The following is a 25,184-nucleotide window of genomic DNA, read 5'->3' as shown; positions in this document are numbered from 1 at the left end:
CAATCGTGCCACTCTATTATACCTCTGTCACTCCCCCTGGCATCCCATGTGGGACATTTTCCTTAGGCCCCACTTCTGACATACCATGCGAGGCTGACTTGTGTGCTCACCTTACTCATTCCTTGCTAGGCTTACTTTTGTGCTAGCCTCTACCATACCATGTGAGGCTGACTTTTGTGCTCACCCTTAACATACCGTGTGAGACTGACTTGGATGCTCACCCTTTCACTCCTCTGCCACGCCACGAGGCATCGATAGCTAAGTCCCAACATACTACGCTACGACCCTCCCATCTTGGCATGAGACAGTCCACATATATGCCTATACACTCACTCTTCTGCCTTGCTTCGGGGTGGCTGGGTTTACCCCTTACGCGGTTGCCAGTCGCTGCGTTAAACCTGCCTCAGCATGGACAGACCATTCACTCACTTTTTTTGCGCTCGGCCTTTTTCGCTCCAACTAACCAATCACTAGTTAGTCGTGCCCATCGTCTGTTGCTCGGTGCGCCAAATTCCTTGTAGCCTACAACCAATCTGGGTGGTTGCAGTCGAGACTCCACGTTCCACTTCTCCACCGATTGACACATCCGCTGAATAAGGGTATCAGGGGTTGTGTCCCAGCCACAAACGTCAAGCACTGCTATTCTTTCGACGTCGAAACGAGGACATACGAACAGTATGTGTTCGGCAGTTTCATCTACACCTGGACAGTCCGGGTAGGCTGGGACCTCCGCGTGCCCGAACCTGTGGAGGTACTGTCGGAAACAGCCATGGCCTGACAGGAATTGTGTTAGATGGAAGTGAACTTCCCCATGGGGTCTTCCCACCCAGCCCGATATGCTAGGTATCAGCCGGTGGGTCCACCTACCTTTCGAGGAGTTATCTCACTCACGCTGCCATCTGGCGACCGAGGTCACCCTGGTGCGCTCGCGGGCTCCTCTATTTCCACGTAGCTCGAAACACTCCTCATCTTCCCGAATGACTGGCATCATGCTCGCTATCACGCAGGATGCATCGTGTGATACCGTGCGGTAGGCAGATATCACTCTGAGGCACATCACGCGGTAGGTGCTCTCCAGTTTCTGTAGGTAACTGGTTACCCTCAGTGCTCTTGACCATGACAGGCCACCGTACCTGAGGATAGATACGTTAACGCCCGCCAGTAGCCTACGTCTACTGGCGCACACCTTTGAGCTGTTGGACATCATCCTCGATAGAGCCGCAACAGCAGTCGACGCTCTCTTGCATGTATAGTCGACGTGGCTGCCAAAGGTCAGCTTGTCGTCTATAATGACTCCGAGAGACTTCAGACTTCGCTGTGAGGTGATCACGACTTCTCCCACATGGATAACTGCATGTTGTGCCGACTTGCGGTTGTTGACGATGACGATAACTACCTCCGTCTTATGCTGAGCGAGCTCCAGGCCTCTCGCGCTCATCCATTCCTCCACCGTGTTGAGCGCGTGTTCTTCAGTTAGTTCTATCTCAGGGATTGACTCCCCGTAGACCTCCAAGGTTACGTCATCGGCAAAGCCGACGATCTTGACCCCAGGAGGGAACTTTAGTCTCAGAACCCCGTTATACATGAGGTTCCATAGCACCGGGCCTAGGATCGAGCCTTGCGGGACTCCGGCGGCAATCGGAACCCCTTTCTGACCGGCATCGGTCTCGTATAGCAGTAAGCAGTTCTGAAAGTAGCTTTTCACGATCCGGTGCAGACCCACCGTGTAACGAGAGCGCGATGGCATCCCAGCTTGCGCTGTTGAATGCGTCCTTCACGTCAAGTGTCACTAACGCACAGTATCGAATGCCTCGCCTTTTTCGTTGGATCGCTATCTCGGCAGTCTTTATCACTGAGTTGAGAGCGTCCACTGTGGACTTACCCTTCCGAAAGCCAAACTGGTTGCTTGACAGGCCGTCCGTGCCATCTGCGTACGGGGTTAGCCTGTTGAGGATGATCCTCTCAAGCCATTTGCCAGTCGTGTCGATCAGACAGATTGGTCTGTACGCCGATGGGTCGCCTGGCGGCTTTCCGGGCTTCGGCAACAGCACCAATTTCTGCCTTTTCCATCTATCGGGGAAACGGCACTCGTCAAGGCATCTTTGTGTAGCTAGCCTGAACATGTTCGGGTTCGCTATGATCGCTGCCTTGAGAGCGCTGTTTGGAACTCCGTCCGGCCCTGGAGCTTTGTTCATTGCTAGGGAATTAGCCGCTGCGAGTAGTTCTTCATTCGTCACCGGAGCCACCATTACGGCCGTAGTGCAGGTGGCCACGGGTTTGTGGCTCGACACGGGAAGAGTACTTCGATAATCGTCGCCAACCGGACCGGAGACCGTTCTGGGGGTGAAGAGCCCCCTTTGGTCTTGGCCATCACAATCCGGTAGGCGTCACCCCAAGGATTCGCGTTGGCACTCTCACACAGGTTGTCGAAACACGCTCTCTTGCTGCTTTTAATGGCCTTGTTAAGGGCCAATTTCGCAGCTCGAAACACTTCACGGCGGTTCTCTCTTGCATCCTCGGTGCGAGCTCTTTGCATCCTACGTCCAGCTCTGAGGCAGGCTGACCGTAGAGCTGCAATCTCGGCACTCCACCAGTATACAGGGCATCTGCCGTTTCTTGGCAGTGTTTTTCTCGGCATAGTGGCGTCGCACGCGCGTGATAGAACAGCTACCAGCGCATCCCCGCTTAGACTGTCGGTGTTGGCCTCCAGTCCCAGGGCCGCGGTGAAAGCTTCGCTGTCGAAGTGATTGGACTTCCACCCGCGTACCTGACAGGGATCTCCCGCCCTCGGATGCTGCACACCATAGTTGATCCTAAAGCGGATTGCTAAATGATCGCTATGGGTGTAGCCTTCGTCTACCCTCCATTCCATGCCTGGAACCAGACTCGGGCTGGCAAATGTTACGTCAATCCATGCCTCCACCCCGTTTCTACGGAATGTGCTAGCGGAGCCATTGTTAGCTAGCACAGTATCGAGTTTCGCAAGCGCCTCCATTAGCGCTTGGCCCCTGCTATTTGTACAGCGGCTGCCTCACTCTACTGTCCAAGCGTTAAAGTCTCTCGCTATAACTACCGGTTTCCGGCCCACTAAGTTTGACGAGAGCCTGGCAATCATCTAGTATCAGCTACAATAGAACACGCCATTGATCTTGGCAATCGCAACACCCTCGGCGGAGGAGTGTATTACCTCTTGAACCGGGAACCGTCCCGTTGTACAGATTGCCACCATCCCAGACCCGTCCGAAACCCAATTGCCGTTGCCGGCAGGGATGTTGTACGGGTCGGATAGGAGGGCGACATCTGTCCTCGACTCCGAGACCGACTGCCACAACAGCTGTTGAGCTGCTGCACAATGGTTAAGATTTAGCTGTGTGACGTTCACGGCTTCTTCTTATTTGCCTCATCAAAGGGACACGAAGGTCCGCCCATAGCATGATTACGGGCTTGCTTCTTAGCGGTGCAGATAAGGCATTTATGGGTTGGTTCATCCAGATTGTCACCAAAAAAACAGTTAAAAACCCTAGTGGATTCCATTTCTCCAAAATGTGACATGAATCTCTTAATAGCCACCGTGTTTTTAAGTGGTGCCAGATATCTTGCAGCCGATTACTGATTTGCTTATCATCCTTATATATGAGGATCTTGATTATAGCGTTTTCGCACAACCACGAGTTTTAAGTGGTTATGAAAAATGGATGGTTTCGCCTGGGCCAATTGGTTGAACATTATCAGAATTGAATACCTGACATGCTAGAACTCGATAAAACCAACTTCCGTGAGCCTAACCTCAATTTTCACCTTTAGCTAATATTTCACATCACGAATGTTCGATCTTATTCAAAAAGGCCGGAAGTCAGTAACCACCGCATATGACCGGAGCACCACTCCTTGCTTCTGCGACTCACTCATCTCGACAGATAACCACAGCAAGATTCAAAATAAGTTTCTTTCGTTCAGACAAGGCACACAATATAAAAGTAACTGTTTTTTGTTGTTCGCTTCGCACTGGCTCGGGCAGAAGTAGAAAGCACAATAACTATCTTAACCGTTGCACAGTGGGAAAAAAAGTATCAAAAACGCGACTTTACTCAATAGCTTGATAGAAGGCTAAGTGTTGTAATCAAAGATGAATACTTCTTACCATAGGGTCTGTTGATTAAACTATATAGCTGAATCATATGTTGGTTGTTTTCATGTAACTTTAAAATGTTTCACAATATCGCCTTGGTGTCAAAGAGAAAGTTGCAGGAAAGTTTACGGGCCTTTTGAAAAACCTATTATTGTTGATGGAGAAACGCGACTAACTTATGAAAAGGTCGTAATAAAACAAAATAATTGTGTTGTTAAAACAAAAGTTAAAATATCTCGAGAACTACTACATTTTAGAAAATTTTTGTTAAGAGCATTTCGATTTAAAATAGCGTTTAACTTTTAAAAAGAGCATAATTACACGAATTAATTGTTTTTGAAGTAGCAAAATTTCAAATATCTCGAAAACTATCGCATTTTGAAAGATTTTTGTTAAATGCATTTTTATTTTAAATTGTGCTTAGAATTATATTTTGTAATAAAATCACAACTTTTGTATGTCAATTAGTATGAAATTTAAAAACATGTACGAAGTTATTGTTAGAAAAACTTTTTTACCGATTTTTTCTCCATTATGCAATCACAATTGAAATGTTTTTTTTTCTCTTTAGGTTTCTGGTAACAAAACATAAAAAAATTAAAAAAAATGGGTTTTTTCGCAATTTAAATTTTTATCATAAATTTTTGTTTTTTTTTGAAAAATGACACAACATTTTTTTCAGTGTATATTTTTTCAGACAGAAGTATTCATTCCCTGTAACTCGTTCTCAGATAGTTTTGCTGTATAAAATACAGTAATCGAACAAAAACAATTTAAAATTCATGCACGTAGAAACGTTTACGCCCTTTTGAAAAGTTGCTCTTGAGTTAAAATTATCTTATTACCTGTGGAAAATATTTAGTCTTGCATGACGGTGAAACGTGTAAAATTTCATTGGAATCTAAGATGGTCGGTCACGATTTTAAAGATTTTCGGACGGATCTTCGTGGAATTCCTCTTATGTAAAAATGTCTAAGGAGTCTATGGCAGGTATTTAAAATGACCGTAAAGTACGCTATCATGTCCGTTTTGCCCCAATTCTCCTTTTCGTTTGAGCTTATTTTCAAAACTGAATATATAACTCAGAAGAAAGTTGGAAACAGCTGACAAAAATTGATATTTCTTATGTAAAAAAGGCCAGAAAAATGATTGAAGATATTTAGAATCATCTCACGAAACGTATACACCTATTTTACCCCAATTCTGCGCAGTTTGAAGTTAATCTTCGGTTTACATTTCGGTAAAAGGCTATATGCGGCTGATCAAAAGTGATGATTCTTATGTATAAAAATCTAGGTTATCGTTTGAATATAGTTAGACTGGTCACCCGAAGCGTATGTACCCATTTTACCCCAATTCTTCCCATAATTGAAGTATAAAGTCAAACCAGGCTCTACATTTCAGAAAGAGGCTGAATGCGGTTGATCAAAAGTAGTATTTCTTATGCAAAAAATTCTGGAAAATCGATTGAAGATAGTTAGAATGGCCGCACGAAACATGTGTACCCGTTTTACCCCAAATCTTCCCATATCTCAAGTGGAAAGTTAAACCTGACTGTGCTTCTCGAAAAGAGGCTCAAAATGACTGATGAAAAGAAGTAATTCTTATATAGAAAAATCCGGGAAATCGGTTGAAGATAGTTGGAATGGCCGCACGAAATGTTTGTATCCGTTTTACCCCAATTATTTACATAATACAAGCGTGGTGATACACCTTGCTTAATATTTCAGAAAGAAGCAGAAAGTGGTTGATCAAAACTAATTTTTTTATGCCATATAATCCAGGAAATCGATTGAAGGTAGTTCAAAACACGTGTATCCGTTTTACCCCAACTTCTTCCCATAGCTCACATGTCAAGTTAAACCTGGCTGTACCTCTCGGGAAGAGGCTGAATGCGGCTGATGAAAAGTAGTTATTCTTAGGTACAAAATTCCTGGGAATCGATTAGAGATAGCTAGTATGACCGCACGAAACGTGCATGCCCGTTTTGCCCCAATTCTTCACGTAATGTATGTGTGCAGTTATACCTTACTCATCCTTTCAAAAACAGGCTCAACGCGAATTTTTAGTACATAAGAATTAGTATTTTTCATCAGTTGCAGTCAGCCTCTTTCGGAGAAGTACAGCCAGGTTTAACTTCATATTTGAGTTATCAGAGGAACTTAGGGTAAAACGGGTACACATGTTTCGTGCGGATATTCTAGCTACCTTTAATTGATTCCCTGAAGTATTTAACATAAAAAAATTACTTTTTATCAGCCGCTTTCAGCCTCTTTCTGAAATGTTGGGTAAGTATAATTTCACACAAGTGTAAGGAACAGAATTGGGGTAAAACGGGTCAACACGTTTCGTGTGGTCATTCCAAGTATTTTTAATCGAATCCCTGAACTGATTTAGGGTGCTTACAGAGTGGCCGCGAGAAGCTGAGCAGGGGCTGGCACTAACATTAAAATGCGAGATGCGAGAAACCTGCTTGCAGCATATCAAATGGAACCTGTCAGAGTGAAAGCTGAGCGGATCGGCGCCGACAGCCCGCTTTCACTCTGACATCATCCCTTTACTTTGCTGCAGGCAGGTTTCTCGCATCTCGCATCCTAATGTCAGTTCCAGCTCCAGCTCAGTTTCTCGCCGCTACTCTGTAAGCACCCTTACACAAGAGAAACTACTTTGGTGAGCCGCTTACAGCAGCCTCTTGCTGAAATATTGAGTAAGGTATAACTTCACACATACATTATGTGAAGAATTGGGGTAAAACGGGTATACACGTTTCGTACGGTCATTCTAACTATTTTCATTCGATTTACCAGAAGTTTTTACATAGGAATTGCTACGTTTCATCAGCCGCATTCAGCTTCATTCGGAGAAGCAGAGCTAGGTTTAACCTCACACTTGAGCTATGGGAAGAAGTTGGGGTAAAACGGATACAAGTGTTTTATCCGGTCATTCGAACTACCTTCAATCGATTTCCTGGATTATTTGGCATAAAAAAATAGTTTTGATCAACCACTTTCTGCTTCTTTCTGAAATATTAAGTAAGGCTTGTATTATGTAAATAATTGGGGTGAAACGGATACAAACGTTTCGTGCGGCCATTCCAACTATCTTCAACCGATTCCCCGGATTTTTCTATATACGGATTACTACTTTTCATCAGCCACCTTCAGCCTCTTTTCGAGAATCACAGTTAGGTTTAACTTTCCACTCGAGATATGGGAAGATTTGGGGTAAAACGGGTACACATGTTTCGTGCGGCCATTCTAACTATCTTCAATCGATTTCCCAGATTTTTTTGCATAAGAAATACTACTTTTGATCAACCGCATTCAGCCTCTTTCTGAAATGTAGAGCCTGGTTTGACTTTATACTTGAGTTATGGGAAGAATTGGGGTAAAACGGGTACATGTGTTTCGGGCGACCAGTCTAACTATATTCAAACGATAACCTGGATTTTTATACATAAGAATCATTACTTTTGATCAGCCGCATATAGCCTTTTACCGAAATATAAAGCCAGGATTAACTTCAAACTTTAGTTTTGCGGAGAATTGGGGTAAAATGGGTTTCGTTTCGTGAGATGATTCTAGATGTTTTCAATCGATTTTCTGGACTTTTTTCATAAGAAATATCAATTTTTGTCAGCCGTTTCCAACTTTCTTTTGAGTTATATATATTCAGTTTTGAAAATAAACTCAAACGAAAACGAAACGGGCATGATAGCGTACCGTGTGGTCGTTGTAAATACTAGCAATCAATTTTTCAACCCTTTTTACATAAGAAAACCCTTACCTGGTAAACAACATCCAGCCTTTTTTTGGGTCCATTTTTTCCACTGTGCGTTGTTAGAAATGGTAATCTTCTTCAACATTTTCTCATTAATTTGTTCAAACCAAACGAGATCCAAATTTATTAAAACTAGCTGTTTTATCTCTAACTTTTTTGAACAATTTCGGGGGTGGGGTTTAGCCCCCTAATCAGCTCTCTGGCTACGTGCCTGTAATTCTCTTTACCACTTGTTTTGTTTACTTTCCTTCTACTATCTCAGTTTCATTCACATTTCTTCTCACCATCTAGTATATCCTCCGCACCGGTCGCCGGCAGTGTTGCCGCAGGTGTTATTCTGAACAACTATTTATCTATTTTTGTTGCGAAAATTATTTTCAAATAACACAGATAATCTGTTCTAAAAGCAGTAGTAGTCCTAAATTCTATATTCGAACCACTGTGCATTGTGACGCACATTAGCTATAGGAAACACCATGTGGGAGTAGTACGACGAAAAACATATTTGAAAACAGTAGAAATTATTTTCGAAAGCATCCAAGACTCACCGTTCGCACCACTTCACTGAGTATCGCTGCCTTATCCGGCTTGCAAGCGGTCATATCCCGCTTGTTGATTTGCAGAAACTCGCCGAGCTGCTCTATGTACTCATTCTCCAACTCACGGCGACGTTTCTCGTTATTACACTTGTTGATTTGTGATTGAGGCTAGGAAGCAAACAAAATACAAACACAAATTGATTATCTAGCTTTGATTGATCAGCTGAAAATAAAAAATAAAAAGCACGAAATTTTTTTAAACCCACCTTAGTATCTGGTTTTCTACGAATTTTTTTGGTTGCTGCCGGAACCGACACGGCCGGAACCACGGCGTTCATTATTTTCGACTGCAGATGGTGCTGCTGTGATGATGCTGACGGTTGCTGACCTGAAGACTGTTGCTGCTGGGAACTGTTGGAATGTTGTTGCTGCTGCTGCTGCTGAGAGTGTAACGGCAGTGTTGACCGTCCAGCCAATCCCAAACTATGGCCACCTGCTGCTTGCGACGACGATGAATATTGTTGTGACGATTGTAGGAGCTGTGTATGGACGAGCCACTGGTCCGGCAATGGAAGTTCACATGGGCCAAGCCTGCAGGTAGAGGAAGAAAAGAGTCTTTTGTAAGTAGCGAATCGATATGTTTCATCAGTATTGTGAAATTGAATAAATAGGTAAATTGTAAATTGTACCAGCAATCTTGCCGGTGGTCGCTATAGTAATTAGCAATAGTCGACAGCTATTATTCCGACCATTTTTTGTGAATTTCGACCAATCATTGTGATGACTCATACGATCGTGTACCAATCGATTTCTGGTTCGTTTTAAGGCGAGCCGAAATTATACCCGGAAATCACCGGGGGTAAACCGTTGGTGGCGTTCAAAAATCGGCAATTATTAAAATTGTCATAATCATCATAGCCGTCGTGATCGTGGTGGTGTGTTGCGCAGAGACAACGCGAAGAGTTTGCTTGTTCAGTGCTTCACGTGTGCTTTAAGTAAAATGACGCCGGTGAGTCGGAGCGCAACGTGAAAAAACATGTTTGTGGTTCGGTACTGTGAAGCGGATTGACTGAATTAAAATTTTACATTTAACTACGAAACTAACTGTTGTCAGTAGCATCTAGTGATAATTATTATTTGCAACTTGGAACATTTCAAATTTAATGAACTAGTCATATAATAAACAATTTGAATGAAGACGCATGATACCCAAATACCAACAAAGTAGCAAGCTTTTCCATTTTCGGTAGGATTAAATTAATTTCAATTTTCCACGGTTTCCTTCTATACAACCCGCAAAATGCCACTTACATTTCTTTCCTAGTGAATGCCTCCTCCGAACACCTCGAATAAAAGAAACAAATGAACGATCCAATCTAAACCACACGCACAACTGATCAAACGTCGATCAATTGATCGAATAGCACAGCACAGCACCTCCTACCTAAGACACCAGCAAAAGTCAATTCCGGAAAAAACACGTTCACAATGATGCAGCAGCAATTCTGCTGCCTGGCGGCGACCCATTAATTTCTCACAACATGGTGAAATCCCTCGCATTTCCTCCGCAAAAGGTCAAAATCGCTCGCATTCCGTCCGCAGGCTGAGTGACGATTGGCGACGGACCTGCGTGCCTGTACAACCGCACGTTTAACCTGGCAGAATTGGTCTGAAACACATTTGAATCATCAGTCACCAACCATAGCATGCAATCTGCAGGTGGTAAGCGTTGGTATGCAGCAGCAGCAGCGTGTGTGAAAGAGGGGTGCTTTTGTTTTGAAAACACTGCCTGTATATGGTGGTGTCTAGTCACCAAAAAATTCACTCCGTTCACTGCTGATTCAGTTCTTTTTTTTCATTTCGCGAACCAACCAAATTTAGGTCAAGTTCGGCCGACTCATACGATGGAGTTGGTGGAGTGCAAAATTTAACCATTCGCTGGTGGTTGGTTGGCTTTTAGCGTCGTGCCTTAACTCGGCATCAGTGTGAGAGTTTCGTTCGACGAGTGAAAGAGAGTGTTGAATAAGACATTTTTACGTCATCGCAAGAGGCTTTTTAACCTTGCGGTTTGTTTTGAGCTCAGATTGACGTGGTTATTAGGCTTCACGGAAAGATGTCTTGTTTTAGGGTACATTTCATCATAAACAATCAACTAATGGAAGCGCCTCACCCTAATTTCCAAAATAGGATCCTTTAACACGAGCACAAATCTTTCTATACAGTTTAGGATGCCTATCGACATTGAGCGGGTGGATTACACCACCCGTCGAGCAACGAAGGAAAGTGTGGCGTAAGTGCAACGAAAAAAAAAAGATATACACACCGTCACCGACACCACCATCCTATGAATACGTGCAAAGTTGTGCAGAATTTCGCCGGTAATTGTGCTGCTCTTAGGTGAGTAAGTGAAACACAGTGAAACGTCAAACCAAACAGTAGCGCCGAAAAACGGTGTCAGTAGGTCAGAGTCAATTGATGTGCTGTGTAAGCCCCCACCCGAACGGATGGAGCGGGTGATGATGGTGCAAATGCAACTTGTCTTCGTCGACGGACGTCGCTAGCGTCGCCATCGCCATTGCCATCACCGCCATTGCCGCAGCCGGGGCGTTATGGTCTGGCTGGATACGGTGATGCATGGTGGATGGAGATATATTTTCTGCATTCTGGAGGTACATCGATTACTGTACCAGACATACCCAGCTGTGCTTCAATGTGTTCTCAAATGGGTGAACCGGCCGATAAGGACGTGCAAAGTGGTTTCGGTTGTTTCGGTGGTCTTGAGGAATATAACAGTAATACCGCTATGTAATGGGGAAGATGACTATCAAAACTGGGGTTGAGTGTAAGGAAATTGCATGTGTTAACATTATCTTAAACTTGCATTCGTAGAAAATGGACACACACAATTGATTTTTTTTATATTTTTCTATTTGATTATATTGTTTTGTTTGCATTACATTTCTAATTTAGTATATTGGGTGTTCAGCCACAAGTGGTGACTTTTCATCCCTATTGTTTACATGATTCAATTAATTATTATCAAGATATAATATGCTTTCGCAGTTAAGTATTTTTTTTCAGTAGGATGTTTTAAACCTACTTGTCTTGTGAATAAGGAGCTAAACAAATCTTATAAACTAACTTATAAACTATAAAGAGAGCTAATCGTTGCAATTGAGCAAGGATTTTTGTCGGAAGTTTCTTATAATACTGTTCGTCATAATTTCTAATGTTTCTATGTTTGCGAGTCTGTGCAACTTATTTGTGCTAAACCAGGGAGGACGCTTCAAAATCATTTTCAGAATTTTATTCTGAATCCTTTGAAGCGTTTTCTTCCTAGTAGCACAACAACTTGCGCAGATTGGCACTGCATATAGCATTGCCGGTCTAAATATTTGTTTATAAATTAATAGTTTGTTCTTTAGACAGAGCCTAGAATTCCTATTTATAAGAGGGTATAAACATTTTATATATTTGTTGCATTTTGTTTGGATTCCTTCAATGTGATCCTTAAAAGTGAGTTTTTTATCGTAAATCAAACCCAAGTATTTAACTTGATCTGACCACGTTAAATTCAAACCATTAAATTTAATAATATGGTTATGATTTGGTTTAAGAAAAGAAGCTCTTGGCTTATGCGGAAACACAATCATTTGTGTTTTTGCCGCATTAGTGGAAATTTTCCATTTTTTCAGGTAATCATTGAAAATATTCAAGCTTCGTTGCAGTCGACTGCAGATAGTATGAATATTCCTACCAGTGGCTGAGATGCTAGTACACTCAGGTTTTTTTTACGCGGGGGATACAGGCCGCGTAAATGAAAACCGCGTAAATTTCAAAATCCGCGTAAATGAAAACCGCGTAAATTTCAAAATCCGCGTAAATGAAGACCACTTAAATTTAAGAATCCGCGTTAAAGGGAACCTCGTTGATGGATACCGCGTAAATTTCAAAATCCGCGTAAATGAAAACCACGTAAATTTCAAAATCCGCGTAAAAAATACCGCACAAAAAAACCGCGTAAAAAAACTTGAGTGTATCATCACAGAAAAGTGACTTTTTACAGCCTGTAGGTAGATTTGGAAGATCAGAGATAAAAATATTGTATAGGATTGGTGCGACGCTTGATCCTTGAGGGACGCCTGCTTTAACAGGTAGCTTTCTGATAAGAAACCTGTAATTATCTTTATTAGGTAAATTGGAAAATTGAAATCCCACATTTTGGCAATTAATCCTTTGTGCCAAACACTGTCAAAAGCTTTTTCGATGTCTAGAAGAGCAACTCCAGTGGAATAGCCCTCTGAGATATTTGCCTTTATAATGTTAGTTACTCTCACAATTTGATGAGTAGTTGAATATCCAATAGGAATTCTAAACTGCTCAGGAAGAAAATAGAATTCTCATTGATAAGTGACATCATTCTAGTTAGGATGATTTTTTCAAATAATTTACTAATAGAAGAGAGTAAGTTAATTGGTCGATAGCTAGATGCTTCTGCTGGGTTTTTATCTGGCTTCAAAATAGGAATAACCTTGGCACTTTTCCATCCTTCAGGGAAGTATGCTAATTCAAAACATTTGTTGAATATTTTGACCAAGTATCTCATGGTGATTTCGGGAAGGTTTTTCAGAAGAATGTTGAAAATTCTATCATAACCTGGAGCTTTCATATTCTTTAGCTTTTTCATGATGGATTTGATCTCATAATAGTTTGTTTCAGCAATATCGTCTAGGAACAATACTTGATTTGAAACGTTTTCATATTTATGTAAAACTTCGGTTTCAATAGGACTCACAACGTTGAGATTAAAATTATGGACGCTTTCAAACTGCTGAGCAAATTTTTGAGCTTTTTCTTCATTTGTAAGAAGTATGTGGTCGTTTTCCTTCAAAGCTGGAATTGGTTTCTGAGGTTTCTTAAGAACCTTAGAAAGTTTCCTGAAAGGTTTAGAGTTTGGCTTGATTTGTTCAACCTCTTTCGCGAAATTTTCATTTCTTAAGAGTGTGAATCTATGCTTAATTTCTTTTTGTAGATCCTGATAGATACATTTCATAGCAGGATCACGAGAACGTTGATATTGACGTCTTCGAACATTCTTCAAGCGAATCAGAAGTTGAAGATCGTCGTCAATAATAGGAGTATTAAATTTTTTCTGTGTTGTTGGTACTGATGAATTTCTAGCATCAACTATAGAATTACTTAAATCTTGTAATGCCGTATCAATGTCAACTTTATTTTGTAAATCAAGGTCATGATTAAAATTATTCTCAATATAAGTTTTGTACCTTTCCCAATTCGCTTTACGATAATTGAACACTGAGTTAATGGGATTGGAAACAGCTTCTTGAGAAAGTGCAAAAGTTACTGGAAGATGATCAGAATCAAAGTCAGCATGTGTAATCAATTCGCTACAAAGGTGACTTTGATCTGTCAAAACCAAATCAATTGTTGATGGATTCCTTCCAGACGAATAGCACGTAGGACCATTACGGAACAAAATTGAATAATAACCAGCAGAGCAATCATTAAAAAGTAATTTACCGTTGGAATTGCTTTGAGCATTATTCCAGGCTCGGTGTTTGGCGTTAAAATCGCCGATTACGAAGAATTTCGACCGATTTCTTGTAAGTTTTTGTAAGTCTCCTTTCAAGGAATTAATTTGCTCGCCAGTGCACTGAAAGGGCAAATAGGCTGCAGCAATAAAAATGATACCAAGATCAATTTCAACTTCGATACCCAAACTCTCGATCACCTTGGTGTCAAGAGACGGCGCACAGTGGCCGGAGGCTGGCCAAAACCTCAAAAATTTATTTTTGAAATATTGATATTTTATATTTTTCCTCAATTTCTCATGTATTGAATGATGTATATTCAAAATTGTATGATCATTGGATAAGAACACGATTTTTAACACGAGTTTAAACGTACCAAAGTCCGGATTTTTTAATGATTTTCATTTCCGAAACCACCATTGCTCTGTTCACTTCAAATGCATGTTGCTCTTTTGATTTTGGTCCGATTTTAGCACAACTAGTTTCATTGTGTAGAGAAACGAAAGAACTTGGTTAGTGAGTAAAATACATTTGGTAAATTTGCTTGGAACTATGACTTTTTAGTTTAAATATGTTTAAGATGGTCAGATCAAAAATACTTTGTTCACTAATGTATTCTGTACAAATTTCGGAATCAGTTCGGAATGGTCACATAGTATACATTCTATGTGAAATTACCTCTACTTTTCGAATATCATGGTCTCGTTCTGCGCCTAGGTGCGCAAAAAGTTTTAAGCAGATTTTGAAGCTTTGTTGCTGATATGGAGACGCATGGTGTTTTGTGTAAAATAGTTAGACAATCTACAGTAAACCAACACGTTCAACAAGTAAGGTTTTTAAGTAGTGTTCTTTATTTTTTATGATATTGTTGACATTGGTGAACAGTAACGGAAAATCTACCATAACAACGGGATCATAGTTATAAGAAAGGTTCAATGACACTGTATGGAAAAATGCATTTAATATTTTACGACTTTTGACATCAAAAATGAGCTCAGCACCTCAAAATTAGCTTAAATTGTGATTTTCAGCCAAATTAGGAAATATTTGAGGTTTTGTCCGACTTTTGTTTGAAGAGCCGCCACTGTGCGGCGTAACAAAATGTTTGATACTGCGATTAACCGCTATTGCGATTCCTCCGTCGAATCCAACAATTCGATCAAATCGATGAATAACAAAATTAGAGTTACTCTTCAATTTAATATTTGGTTTTAAAAAAGTTTCGGTCACAACGGCTATATGCACATTATGTATCCTCAAGAAGTTGAAAAATTCGTCTTCGCACATTTTTAATGAACGAGCATTCCAATTTAATAAATTTAAATGATTATTTAAAGTCATTGTTAAACTTTAATTTCATTACAATTTTGTTAGCAAATACCCAGCCTGCTTGAAAAGCTTCAAACATGGAGGTAGAATTTAACATGGCAATCATCATAGGTAACATAGACTCCTGTAGGTATTTTAATTTTTCTTCCGTTACGCTACCTAGATCCATTGGACTAAAGGAAGCGCTGGATGCAAACGAGATTGAGGGCGTGGTAGTTGTAGCCGTTATTTTGGCATTGCTACCTGCCACTGAAGCATAAGATGACACACCATTGTACAATGGTGTGACTAATGTAGTTAAGTTGTTAATCTATTTTGAATCGGATTAACACGTTTGGACGTGTTTTCTTGAAGTGTACCTGAAGAAGTAGGTACATTTTTTATTTGTTGTTTTTGTTGTCTAGAACGTGAATTTATAATTTTTTCTCGAACTGGACAACTCCAGAAATTCGATTTATGATTTTCGCTACAATTTGCGCATTTGAATCTTTTTGTGGTTTTTTCACCGGACAAGTATCTTTCGTGTGCGATTTATCACCACAGATCATACATTTGGAATCCAAATGACAATTTTTTGTGCCGTGCCCAAAGCGTTGGCATCTACGACACTGGGTCAGATTTTGAATTCTGCCCCCATGTCGTCTATAATGTTCCTAGTTTACTCGCACGTGGAACATAAAACGTGGTTTTTCACATACTTTCAAATTATTAACCTCGTTACGGTTAAAATGAATTAAATAAAGCTCCTGGATAATTCCAGAGCGTACTGGCGTGTTATCGCCGCTAGCCTCTCTCTTCATAAGAATAACTTGTGAAGGAGAAAAGCCAAGTAAATTTTTCAATTCGTTGGATATTTCATCCAAACTTTGACCTTGAGGTAGCCCTTTCAAGACAGATTTGAATGGTCTAGCTGTCTTGAAATCATATGAATAAAATTTATATAACTTCTCCGTAGGATACTGGAGTAGTCGTTTGTGTCCAATCAATTCCTCCGCTGTAACTCGACATTCTCCTCTTCGGCCAATCTGAAAAGAGACTTTCACGTCCGGAAGGAACGTCGAAAGCTCAGTTCGAAAGGCTTTGAAGTCGGAGATCATCACTGTTATAGGCGGAGGTGATTGCGTTTTCTTCTCATTGGCATTATGCGCAATGCGAGGAAATTTAGAAATTTCATCAGCTTCACATTCGGATAAAACATCGAATGAGTTGCTGCAGTCAATTGAATTTTCGGGTGGAGAAGATACCCTTTTCCGTTTAGCTTTAATTTTTGGCACACGGCCTTTCTGGGAGGACCCAGGCATGTTAGTAGAATTAAATATTTCTTTAGGATGAATTGTCCTTGAAAAATGTTTTAGTCTTGAAAAGGACTGATTGAGTAGAAAAAGTAGGTAGTCTTGAGAAAGACTGTTGCTGTTGAAAAACTCTAGGTAAACCAGTAGCTATCAAGATTTGTGACCGGTTCTAACGAAGGTTCATTTTGCATAAAAACATTAATACCATATCAATATCTATCGAGATGGGTATGGAAAACAAACGTCCTTAATTATGGATTCTGAATTCACCCAAAAAATAGTAATTTTCAGCCAATTTTTTCAACTTTTGGTAATTTATAAACATAGTTTAGTTATAAAACATGAAATTACTCAATTTAGAGACAAATAAAAGGAAAATGTAGTAGAGTTTCAATATGACAACAATGTTGAATATTGCTAGGTTCATTTCTTATACTGAATTTGTCTATTTCTTGAGTAACTTAATGATTTCTTCACTAAATTTTGCTAAAAAGTTGCCAACAATGAGAATATAAAATTGAATTTTTTGCTAAAAATTACCATTTTTGGTGGTATTGAGAATCCATCATTATAATCGATGCAAAATTCACGTTTTTAAGCAGAACACCCGGTGGTTTTAGCTCAAAAATTCAAAAAATGTTGCTAAAATGGTTATTTTGGGACTTTTTGACCATCGTGCTGATAATTACAAATCAAACAAATTTTAAATAAATAGTACAATAGTGTAATCAACGGCATTTACAAGTTTTTTAGATATACATATTCTATTTGGATGGATTGAATCATATTTGTTCTATTTGGATGGATTGAATCATATAATAGATATACTTAAAATGTATAATTATGGATATGATGTGACACCTAGTTGCCTGGCGGTGCTTTTCGTAAAATAATTGGGAGCTCTATAGATGCCACGTAAAAGCAATATTTTGTATCGAATATCACAACGCATCGGTGATAGAGCAGTAATTATTCTGCAAAGCACCCCCGAATGGTACTAAACTGATAAGTTACTACACAAACATTCAATTTGTTTTGAATAGTTTGATAGCCTAGAAACTAGTATCTGGGGAGTTCAAAATGCAGGGAAAATACGCATTGTTCGGTCGGAGTAGGATGATGTCTAATGTTTCTTATTGTCAACCAATGGCTGACCTCTGACTAAGTGGAACTTTCAAAATATTGGGGACTAGCACAATATTTTTTTTATTTAGGGGGAGCAGGTTGGTCCTTGGCCTAAGGCCTTCGACTGGCATGGTTCATTCTCGTTGCAATTGTGGTCCACTAGGAGGATTATAATAGTCTAATATCATTCTTCGTGCAAAACCAGCCTAGAAGTTTTGTGGCATCCTGTGGGTTGAAGTATATCAGTCAAGTATTGATCCATTGGGTTTCTGTTGCCACATCGTAAGAGGCAACTGAAACCCGTAGTCAATGTGTTTCTCCGTACCGAGGACTGAATGGCTGGCGGGACTAAAATATGCTAGTAGTGCATGGAGTACCGTGGGGCTTACACTTACTGTGTCAATCGAATATCTTTTGTTTCTTCGCTTACCATGGGATTCAAATGATGGTCATGTCTCTAGCACCCAATTTTGGGCCCGGGTCTAGGTATCTTCTAGTTGTTGTACAATAATAGCTGGTGATAAAATGTGCAATGTTCAGATTCGCAATGAATATAATAACACAAATTAATTTTCAACATATTGCACCTTGTCCAGGAAAGCAAAAATTCCACAGCTTTGGTTCAAATACCATATTTTCATAAACGAAACTACTTTGTTGGAAAGCTACTATTCTTCGTAATTTTCAACAAAAATGACACGACAAATCCAGGTGAAATGTCTCGGTCAGGTGTATTTGCGAATAGTCCTACTGACGCATGTCTAATATCCGATTTCACCAATCGCGATATTTATGCTGTGGCACTGAATTGATGCAATACTTAAGCAGTACAAATTTGCTCGATAAAGGAAATCGCACTGCATTTGCAAGGTCTGACAGGAAAAAGGTGTTAGATATAACTCTCTGGTCTGACGATATTGCGCATGGGTTAGCAAACCGGCTCATCCGAACGAGCTCAAACCGTCGTTATTTGATAATTTGGCGGGATTGCCCAAGAAAAAACTAGCTCAGTTTGAAGTTGATTCAAGACATTTATTAGTTTGTACAGAATTATTTATAATAGGTTGGGCTGTGTCATCACACTATCAAATATGAGCAGAAGGTGAAAAAAATGGATATTGTTTTGAGAAAAACTCAGAGTTCTAGAACTTAGTTCATAAATTGATTAGTTTTCCGTATGTTCTGAAGTTTCTTAGAGTCCAGTTGTGTAGGCTCAAGGGCCTCTACAGTCAAACTACTCATATCATTTTCGTTACGTTTAGTTTCGATAAGTTCTTAATGAAAATAATTTCAAATCTAAGACAATAGAAACTAAAAATCATAAAAATGTGTTCTTTGTTACAAGAAAGACTATAGTACATTGATGAATTATTGATGTTGAATTTGATTTTGGTTATTCATTTACAAGTGTTGGAAACTGCAAGGTACTCTAAACTACATGTTTGCTAGGTGTAAAAGACGTTAAATCGAAATAAGTAGAAAAATGTTCAAAGAATGTTCGACCACTAAATCTTTTGATCTAGCAGGCGATTTGTAGACGCACAGAAACGGTTCAACTTCTATTTTCTTCATCTGGTGTCTTACGAGCTATTTGGTTACTTGAACAAAGCTGTAATGTCTGTTTGTTTATAGGTTTTTATTACCACAATTTAGGAAACAGTTTCAATTAAAGCTGTGGCACCTAACGCATCAAAATCCCACAGATAACGAAGACGTAATGGTCTTTCGAAAATGAGAAGATCAGACGCGATTCCGGAAGCACTCGAGTTTAGTGTATAGAAGAGATAGAAGAGGTCAATTCAATTTCTCTCTCGTTTTATTCCATACCCAACAAAAATTGAACGAAAGACATATTGAAAAACATCGAAACGATAATCCCGACTAATTGACTTATCGATTCAACCAGTTTCAACATTTTAGTCGCTTTTCGTGATTGCCTATTGGCTATTTGCTGTATCATCATGTAGTTTTTTAACTTACATAGACATTAATTGGAAACCATTGAAAGCGCCTAAAATGCTGCTGCTGGTTGCAATTAGCAATCAATCATGATTAACCAGTATGTGATTTAGCACAGCAATTGACATCCGACATGTTGGGGGCCCTTATAAAAATTTACCAAATTCCGACACCGATCTTTTTTTATAGATTCACGTCGAAAATAGCTTTTGAGTACCGTGGATTCGTAGATTTTTTTTTTTGCCCACTCTAATGGTCACCCTAAAAACATCGTTAAAATATACTTCTTTAGTTAAAATGTCCTGATTGTCAATGAAAATATGGTGATTCATAAACTGATATCGAAGATAACTATCAAATTTCGTTCGAAACGGGTTCATATTTTTGTCAAGGAATTCCTCAATAACTTGTTTTATTGATATTTATTTTTCGTGGGCCTCTGCCCGCACTGAATTCGTAACATCGACGCCAGAGGGGCGATTTTACCATCAACACATGGACAACGCATGGAACGAGACCAACGACTTCACTTCTCTTCCGAAGGGAGAAGTGACAAGAAAAATTTTAACCCACAGCCTGGTCCTAGAACGACCTTGGCTGAGATGGCACCCATGCATTGGGGTTAGTAGAAGTCACGTTTGGCACTGAACCACTAGTGCCGTTTTCCTCAAGTATTAAAGCACCGCGCTAGGGTTAATAGTAGATACAGAACACTAGATTTTGATTGTTGCTGGAGGTACAGTTTGCTCTATCGGTTTCGCCCTCGCAGAGCGCCCATCACTTTGACTTATACCACTGTCACGCTAACGAGAACTCACGATAGCAAAAGAGAATCTGAAAACGGTACTATTAGCGACAATCCCAATCTAGTGCTTTGTATGTACTGGGTTAACAAATCAAAAATGAGGGAAAGACAGAGGACGACTGAATCTGGTGTCTTAAGCCAAGTCACTACAACTAAAATAAGGTGAACTGAAATGTATCGACGATTCACACCTTAATTTTTCCTCCCAAACTTCATTACCCAGACCAAAATACAATAGAACAGTCCAACCTATCATCCGCTTGCACAACCACAGATTTCAGCAAATCTCAACGCCGCCATATTCACAACCATCTGCGGCAGTGTGCGGTTGCTTACCGACGCTAAGTGGTTGGTAATGAATACCGACCTCACTCAAAATACTTCGATATCCTCAAAAGGAATTCGGAATCGAAAGTGGTTCTACAGCTCCATGTACGACAATCAGATCTACTCACACGTTGCTTGTTTAAAATACCACCCGGTACTGAATTTCAACGACAAACAACTTGATAGTGAAAGCCTGACCGAGTGACCGACCCACTTTGCCGTTTATTCCAACTAGTGAACTTATTTTTAACGCAAAACAAAGAACATTTCGGTGGTTTAATGATTATGGAACGGCATTCCAATCGTTCTCAAGGCCACCGCAAACCAACCGCGCCAATCGTCATCATCGGATCGGGGTAAACGTTTTGTTCAAGAAATAACCGCATCAAAAGAGCGTCATCCTCATCTCAGGTCTTTGTGTTGGTCGGTCGGTCGGTCGGTTGGTCGGCCGACTTGGAGAGCAATTAAAAAAATATTAATTCAGCAGTGGGGAAACAAAAGATTCAGTGATGATAAAAAGTCATAGGATCTTCAGTGCACACAGATTATGCAACAGTAGCGTCTGGTTGGTACGCGAGCAATTAGACTGCCTGCAGGTACCGGATTCGGTAACTCATTGTACGTAGTATGGGTTCGAATCGGCATCTTCGCTCCGTTTTTTTCGGTCTTTGAAGTGACTCTAATTTTCGGTCGATTAACGTCGTTTTGAGGCGTACAACCGTTTTTTGATTACCCCCAGAATGGTTGGGTAATGTTGCATAAATGGTTGTCATTTTCATCATTTGGAAATGCGCCTGCTTCAGATTCCAAGTGCCGGAGTGGGTGCTCCGAGTACAGGCTTCAGTTTGGTTTCTGAAACTTTTTGAATCATTCATATAGCATCACGGAAACATTTTTGTATTCTGCGATTTGTAAAGAGACCCCACTCTCGCAAATCCGACCCTGGCAAGTCGCGCTTTTTTTTTCGACCGTCTATCTCGGAGCAAGAGGAAACGACCAAAAACTATACTTTCTTTTTTATTTATTTTTCCTTTCGAACACATTCACTCTTCATCCCGAAGCGACCATTATAATCGTTGTCGTCATTATCATCCGGGGAGCGCAGAGCGATCGCACGGGCGGACGGCGGCATGATTGCAGCAGCCTGAATCGTCGAGCGGCTGAAAGCCGTGGCCACACCACGCCGATGAGAGCCGGGCTGTCATCAATCGGGATGCAACTTTTGATTATATTTTTTTTTCTGTTCTGCATAATAATGTCTCGCAGAAGGGTTCGGCTTTGCTCCCGGGGAAGAATTTTATGCTAAATCCGATGAAAACCAGTTTCAGCCGAAAGTGATGACAGGACGTTGTTTCAGGTTAAATTCGAGCGGGAAAATAAAGTTTTGAATCAGGGCGTTTTGATTACGGCTATTTAGGGAATGATGCAACGGGCGTACCAAGCTCAAGATCATGCGGGTACAGGTTGTCAGGAGCAGTGTTGCTAAATTGTGCATATGTTCCGGGAGTCTACCTTCATGTTGGTAACAAATCTATGCATTAATCTGTATCATCTATTCTGCACAAAAATGCATAATACAGTGGGGACCCGATTTTATCAGCACCCGATTTCGTCAGGCCCCGATTTTATCAGCTTCATATGTAAATTGATAGTTGGTAGTTTGATGTGCTCTAGCAGACTAAGCAAGTTGAATTCGAGTAAATCCTTTCTTGGACATATATTTCTTATCTTAGAGATCCGAAAAATGCAAAAAATAAAAATATTTTTTTTTATTTTACGCTGTCAGACCCCCTTAAGGGAACTTAAAGTAACTAATCAGAAAAGGTTGCGAGGCTATATCTAAGGAACAAAGAAGAATATTTTAAGAGCTTCGCTTTATTAAAAAGCCAGAAAAATGTATGTCCCGATTTTAACAATGTCCCTATTTTATCAGCTTAAAATTCGCCAAGGGGCTGATAAAAACGGGTCTTTGCTGTAGTCCTGTGTACACTTTTTGATTCATTCTAAAGATTATTTGACGAATCATATTCAATTCACAATATTCAATTTAAATTACCAGCTTTGATTCAAAACTATTATGGACAAGGTTGTCTCTGTACCCGAGCAGAAGAAAATAACTGCGGAATACTAAATTTAGGTATCAATACCAACGACTGTTTACCACAATATGGTATTAATGAGCTCTACATAAGAGGTAAAATACCAAAAAAAAAATAACACAGACATGTTCTATGAATAACTATTTGATAATGAAACGAGTTATTATAATACTTGAATAATAATGAAACATTTTTCAATCTTCCAATAAGAAAATTCACTCTACGGAGGAATTCAATAAGGTATTGGTTTGGTATTTGTAAAAATAACTGGAATACATAAATAATACTAAAATAAACTATTATACCTCATTGAGGTATTAAGCAGGTATTGAAAAATGTTTCTTCAATACCTGCTTAATACCTAAATGAGGTATAATAATCAATTAATACTAAGTTTTGGTATGAACACCAAAAATTAGTATGCTCGGGTTATTGCCCAGTTATTTTCTCCTGGTCGGGTATAAGGCCTTATCAGTATCGTTTTGTCACATGAACACTAGACTGCCAAGAATAAAAACGAATTTTAGAAAACTCAATCGGCCAACCTTTGTGTCGATTCTTAGTCCCATCTACATGGAGTGTCTGTTCCAAATTGGCGCCAAATCAGACAAATCTAGCTAACGGACGTGTTCGAAATTTGTATGCGATTTTTCGACGATCTACATGGAGAAACTCCTCAAATCAACATTTTCACCGCTAGGTGACACTGTGTCCTTCAGTCTACCACTGCAGGTGATAACTTTGTCGAAGACTTCAAATCAATCCAACTTCATTGGGAGAAGTTATAAAACTTTTAATGAAAAGATGTCTGAGTTAGTTTTGCGTAGGGCATAACAGCACCAGTAGTCGAATGTTATTTATTTTTTTTGCGAAATAATGGTTGGATTTGATTGAATAGCATGTTTGGAAGAATTTTGATACATATGAATCCTCTTATGACTACAAATTTTTAGTTCCCCATTTCGCCGCATAAAGGGGGCTCACATTAATTTTTAAATAACGAGTGATATCATATAGACATGATCACAACAATTACTGAAAAATACCTATTCTATAAATTTGTAAAAAAAAACCTGTTTTTATCCACCTAGTGGTGCAATTGTGCCTTTCTCATTTATCCAATATATTCAATATAACATTGTGGAAATGTCTATAACATTCTTATTACACTAAAGCATACATAAGTTCTCGACTGTCACGAACCTGATAACAAATATGTCGACACTGACACGCTTGAAACAAACAAAAAAAAATTAATTAGCTTAATCAGCGTGAGTTCAATGTTGTCATATTTTGAAATGCGGGACGGAGGGAAGAGATGGTTTACAATTAGTGGGAGGGGGACGATGCGTCGGGAACTACCTAACTTATTTTGGTGTCCGGGTGGATGAATAGAATGCAAATGTGAGGTTAGTTTGAGAGGGAGGGGGTGAGAGAGTGCGTGAGGGGGGAGGGTTGAGAGGGGGTGGAGCAAATGGGGGTCCAACACCGAATTGCATATTATACCTTCCATTTGAGACTAGATTAGTGAAAATTGGCTTCCTACAAGAATTAGATAATTGTCTCTGCACTTGTCGGGTCGTTGGCCAGAATGTCTCGGATTGAAGAGAGTAGTTGGTAAAGAGTTCAGAGGTTTCGAAGCTCTGGACAATCGACCAGAAGATGTTCCTGGTTTGGCATACCTGGCAGTTCGAGTAATCGTATGTTCGTGAGCTATTTTGGTGTGCCCAACTCTTAGGCAAGAGAGGGCTCTCTGTTCGACCCTGTTACTCCGGTCGGTACATCGTTCCGGTCCTCTCTCGATTTTTTGGTGGCTCCTCCAGTGACTAATAAAGTTTGCCATGGTTTCCGATTTGAAGTGAGATATGGGGCCAATTTGGTCGGCAATCTTCGAACCTGTCTCCTACGAGCTGCCAATGGGTAGGCTTCATCATTCCCGCTGATCCCGCAGTGACCGGGTACTCAGCATATCGTTGTCAACGGATCGCAGGTGTCCTCTATAGCCTATATATGAGAGGCTGAGAGTAAGAGTGGGTTAAAATTTTGTTCAGAGCAAAAGTGGGTTAAAATATTCTGTTAGATCAGAAATGGTATAGTCATGACACCTCAGGCAAAAGTGGATCAAATATTAATTCGCGCAAAAATGGTTCGACAAAATTTTCAGGGCAAGACTGGTATAGATTATTAACCCATTTTTGCGCTAAGAAAAGAATCAGAATTTTCTTATTCGGACTTGTGGGAAATGAAA

The 25,184-nt window shown here is 40.1% G+C and overlaps 1 protein-coding gene across 2 annotated transcripts in view; it reads right to left on the bottom strand.

Annotated features, from left to right (window-relative positions):
- Window positions 1-25,184, bottom strand: part of LOC131679162 (nuclear receptor coactivator 2-like) — a 509,619-nt gene that overhangs the window by 35,670 nt on the left and 448,765 nt on the right. For both annotated transcript variants that reach the window (XM_058959795.1, XM_058959796.1), the window contains exons 3-4: window positions 8,715-9,039; window positions 8,458-8,616 (exon numbers count right to left, since the gene is read on the bottom strand). In XM_058959795.1, the coding sequence (XP_058815778.1) occupies window positions 8,458-8,616; window positions 8,715-9,039 (484 nt within the window). The remainder of the gene's footprint in view (window positions 1-8,457; window positions 8,617-8,714; window positions 9,040-25,184) is intronic.

This window comes from Topomyia yanbarensis, chromosome 2, assembly GCF_030247195.1.
Source record: "Topomyia yanbarensis strain Yona2022 chromosome 2, ASM3024719v1, whole genome shotgun sequence".
Taxonomy (NCBI): Eukaryota; Metazoa; Arthropoda; class Insecta; order Diptera; family Culicidae; genus Topomyia; species Topomyia yanbarensis.
The sequence above is the reverse complement of the archived record's forward strand: the minus strand, read 5'-3'. Positions and strand labels throughout refer to the sequence as shown.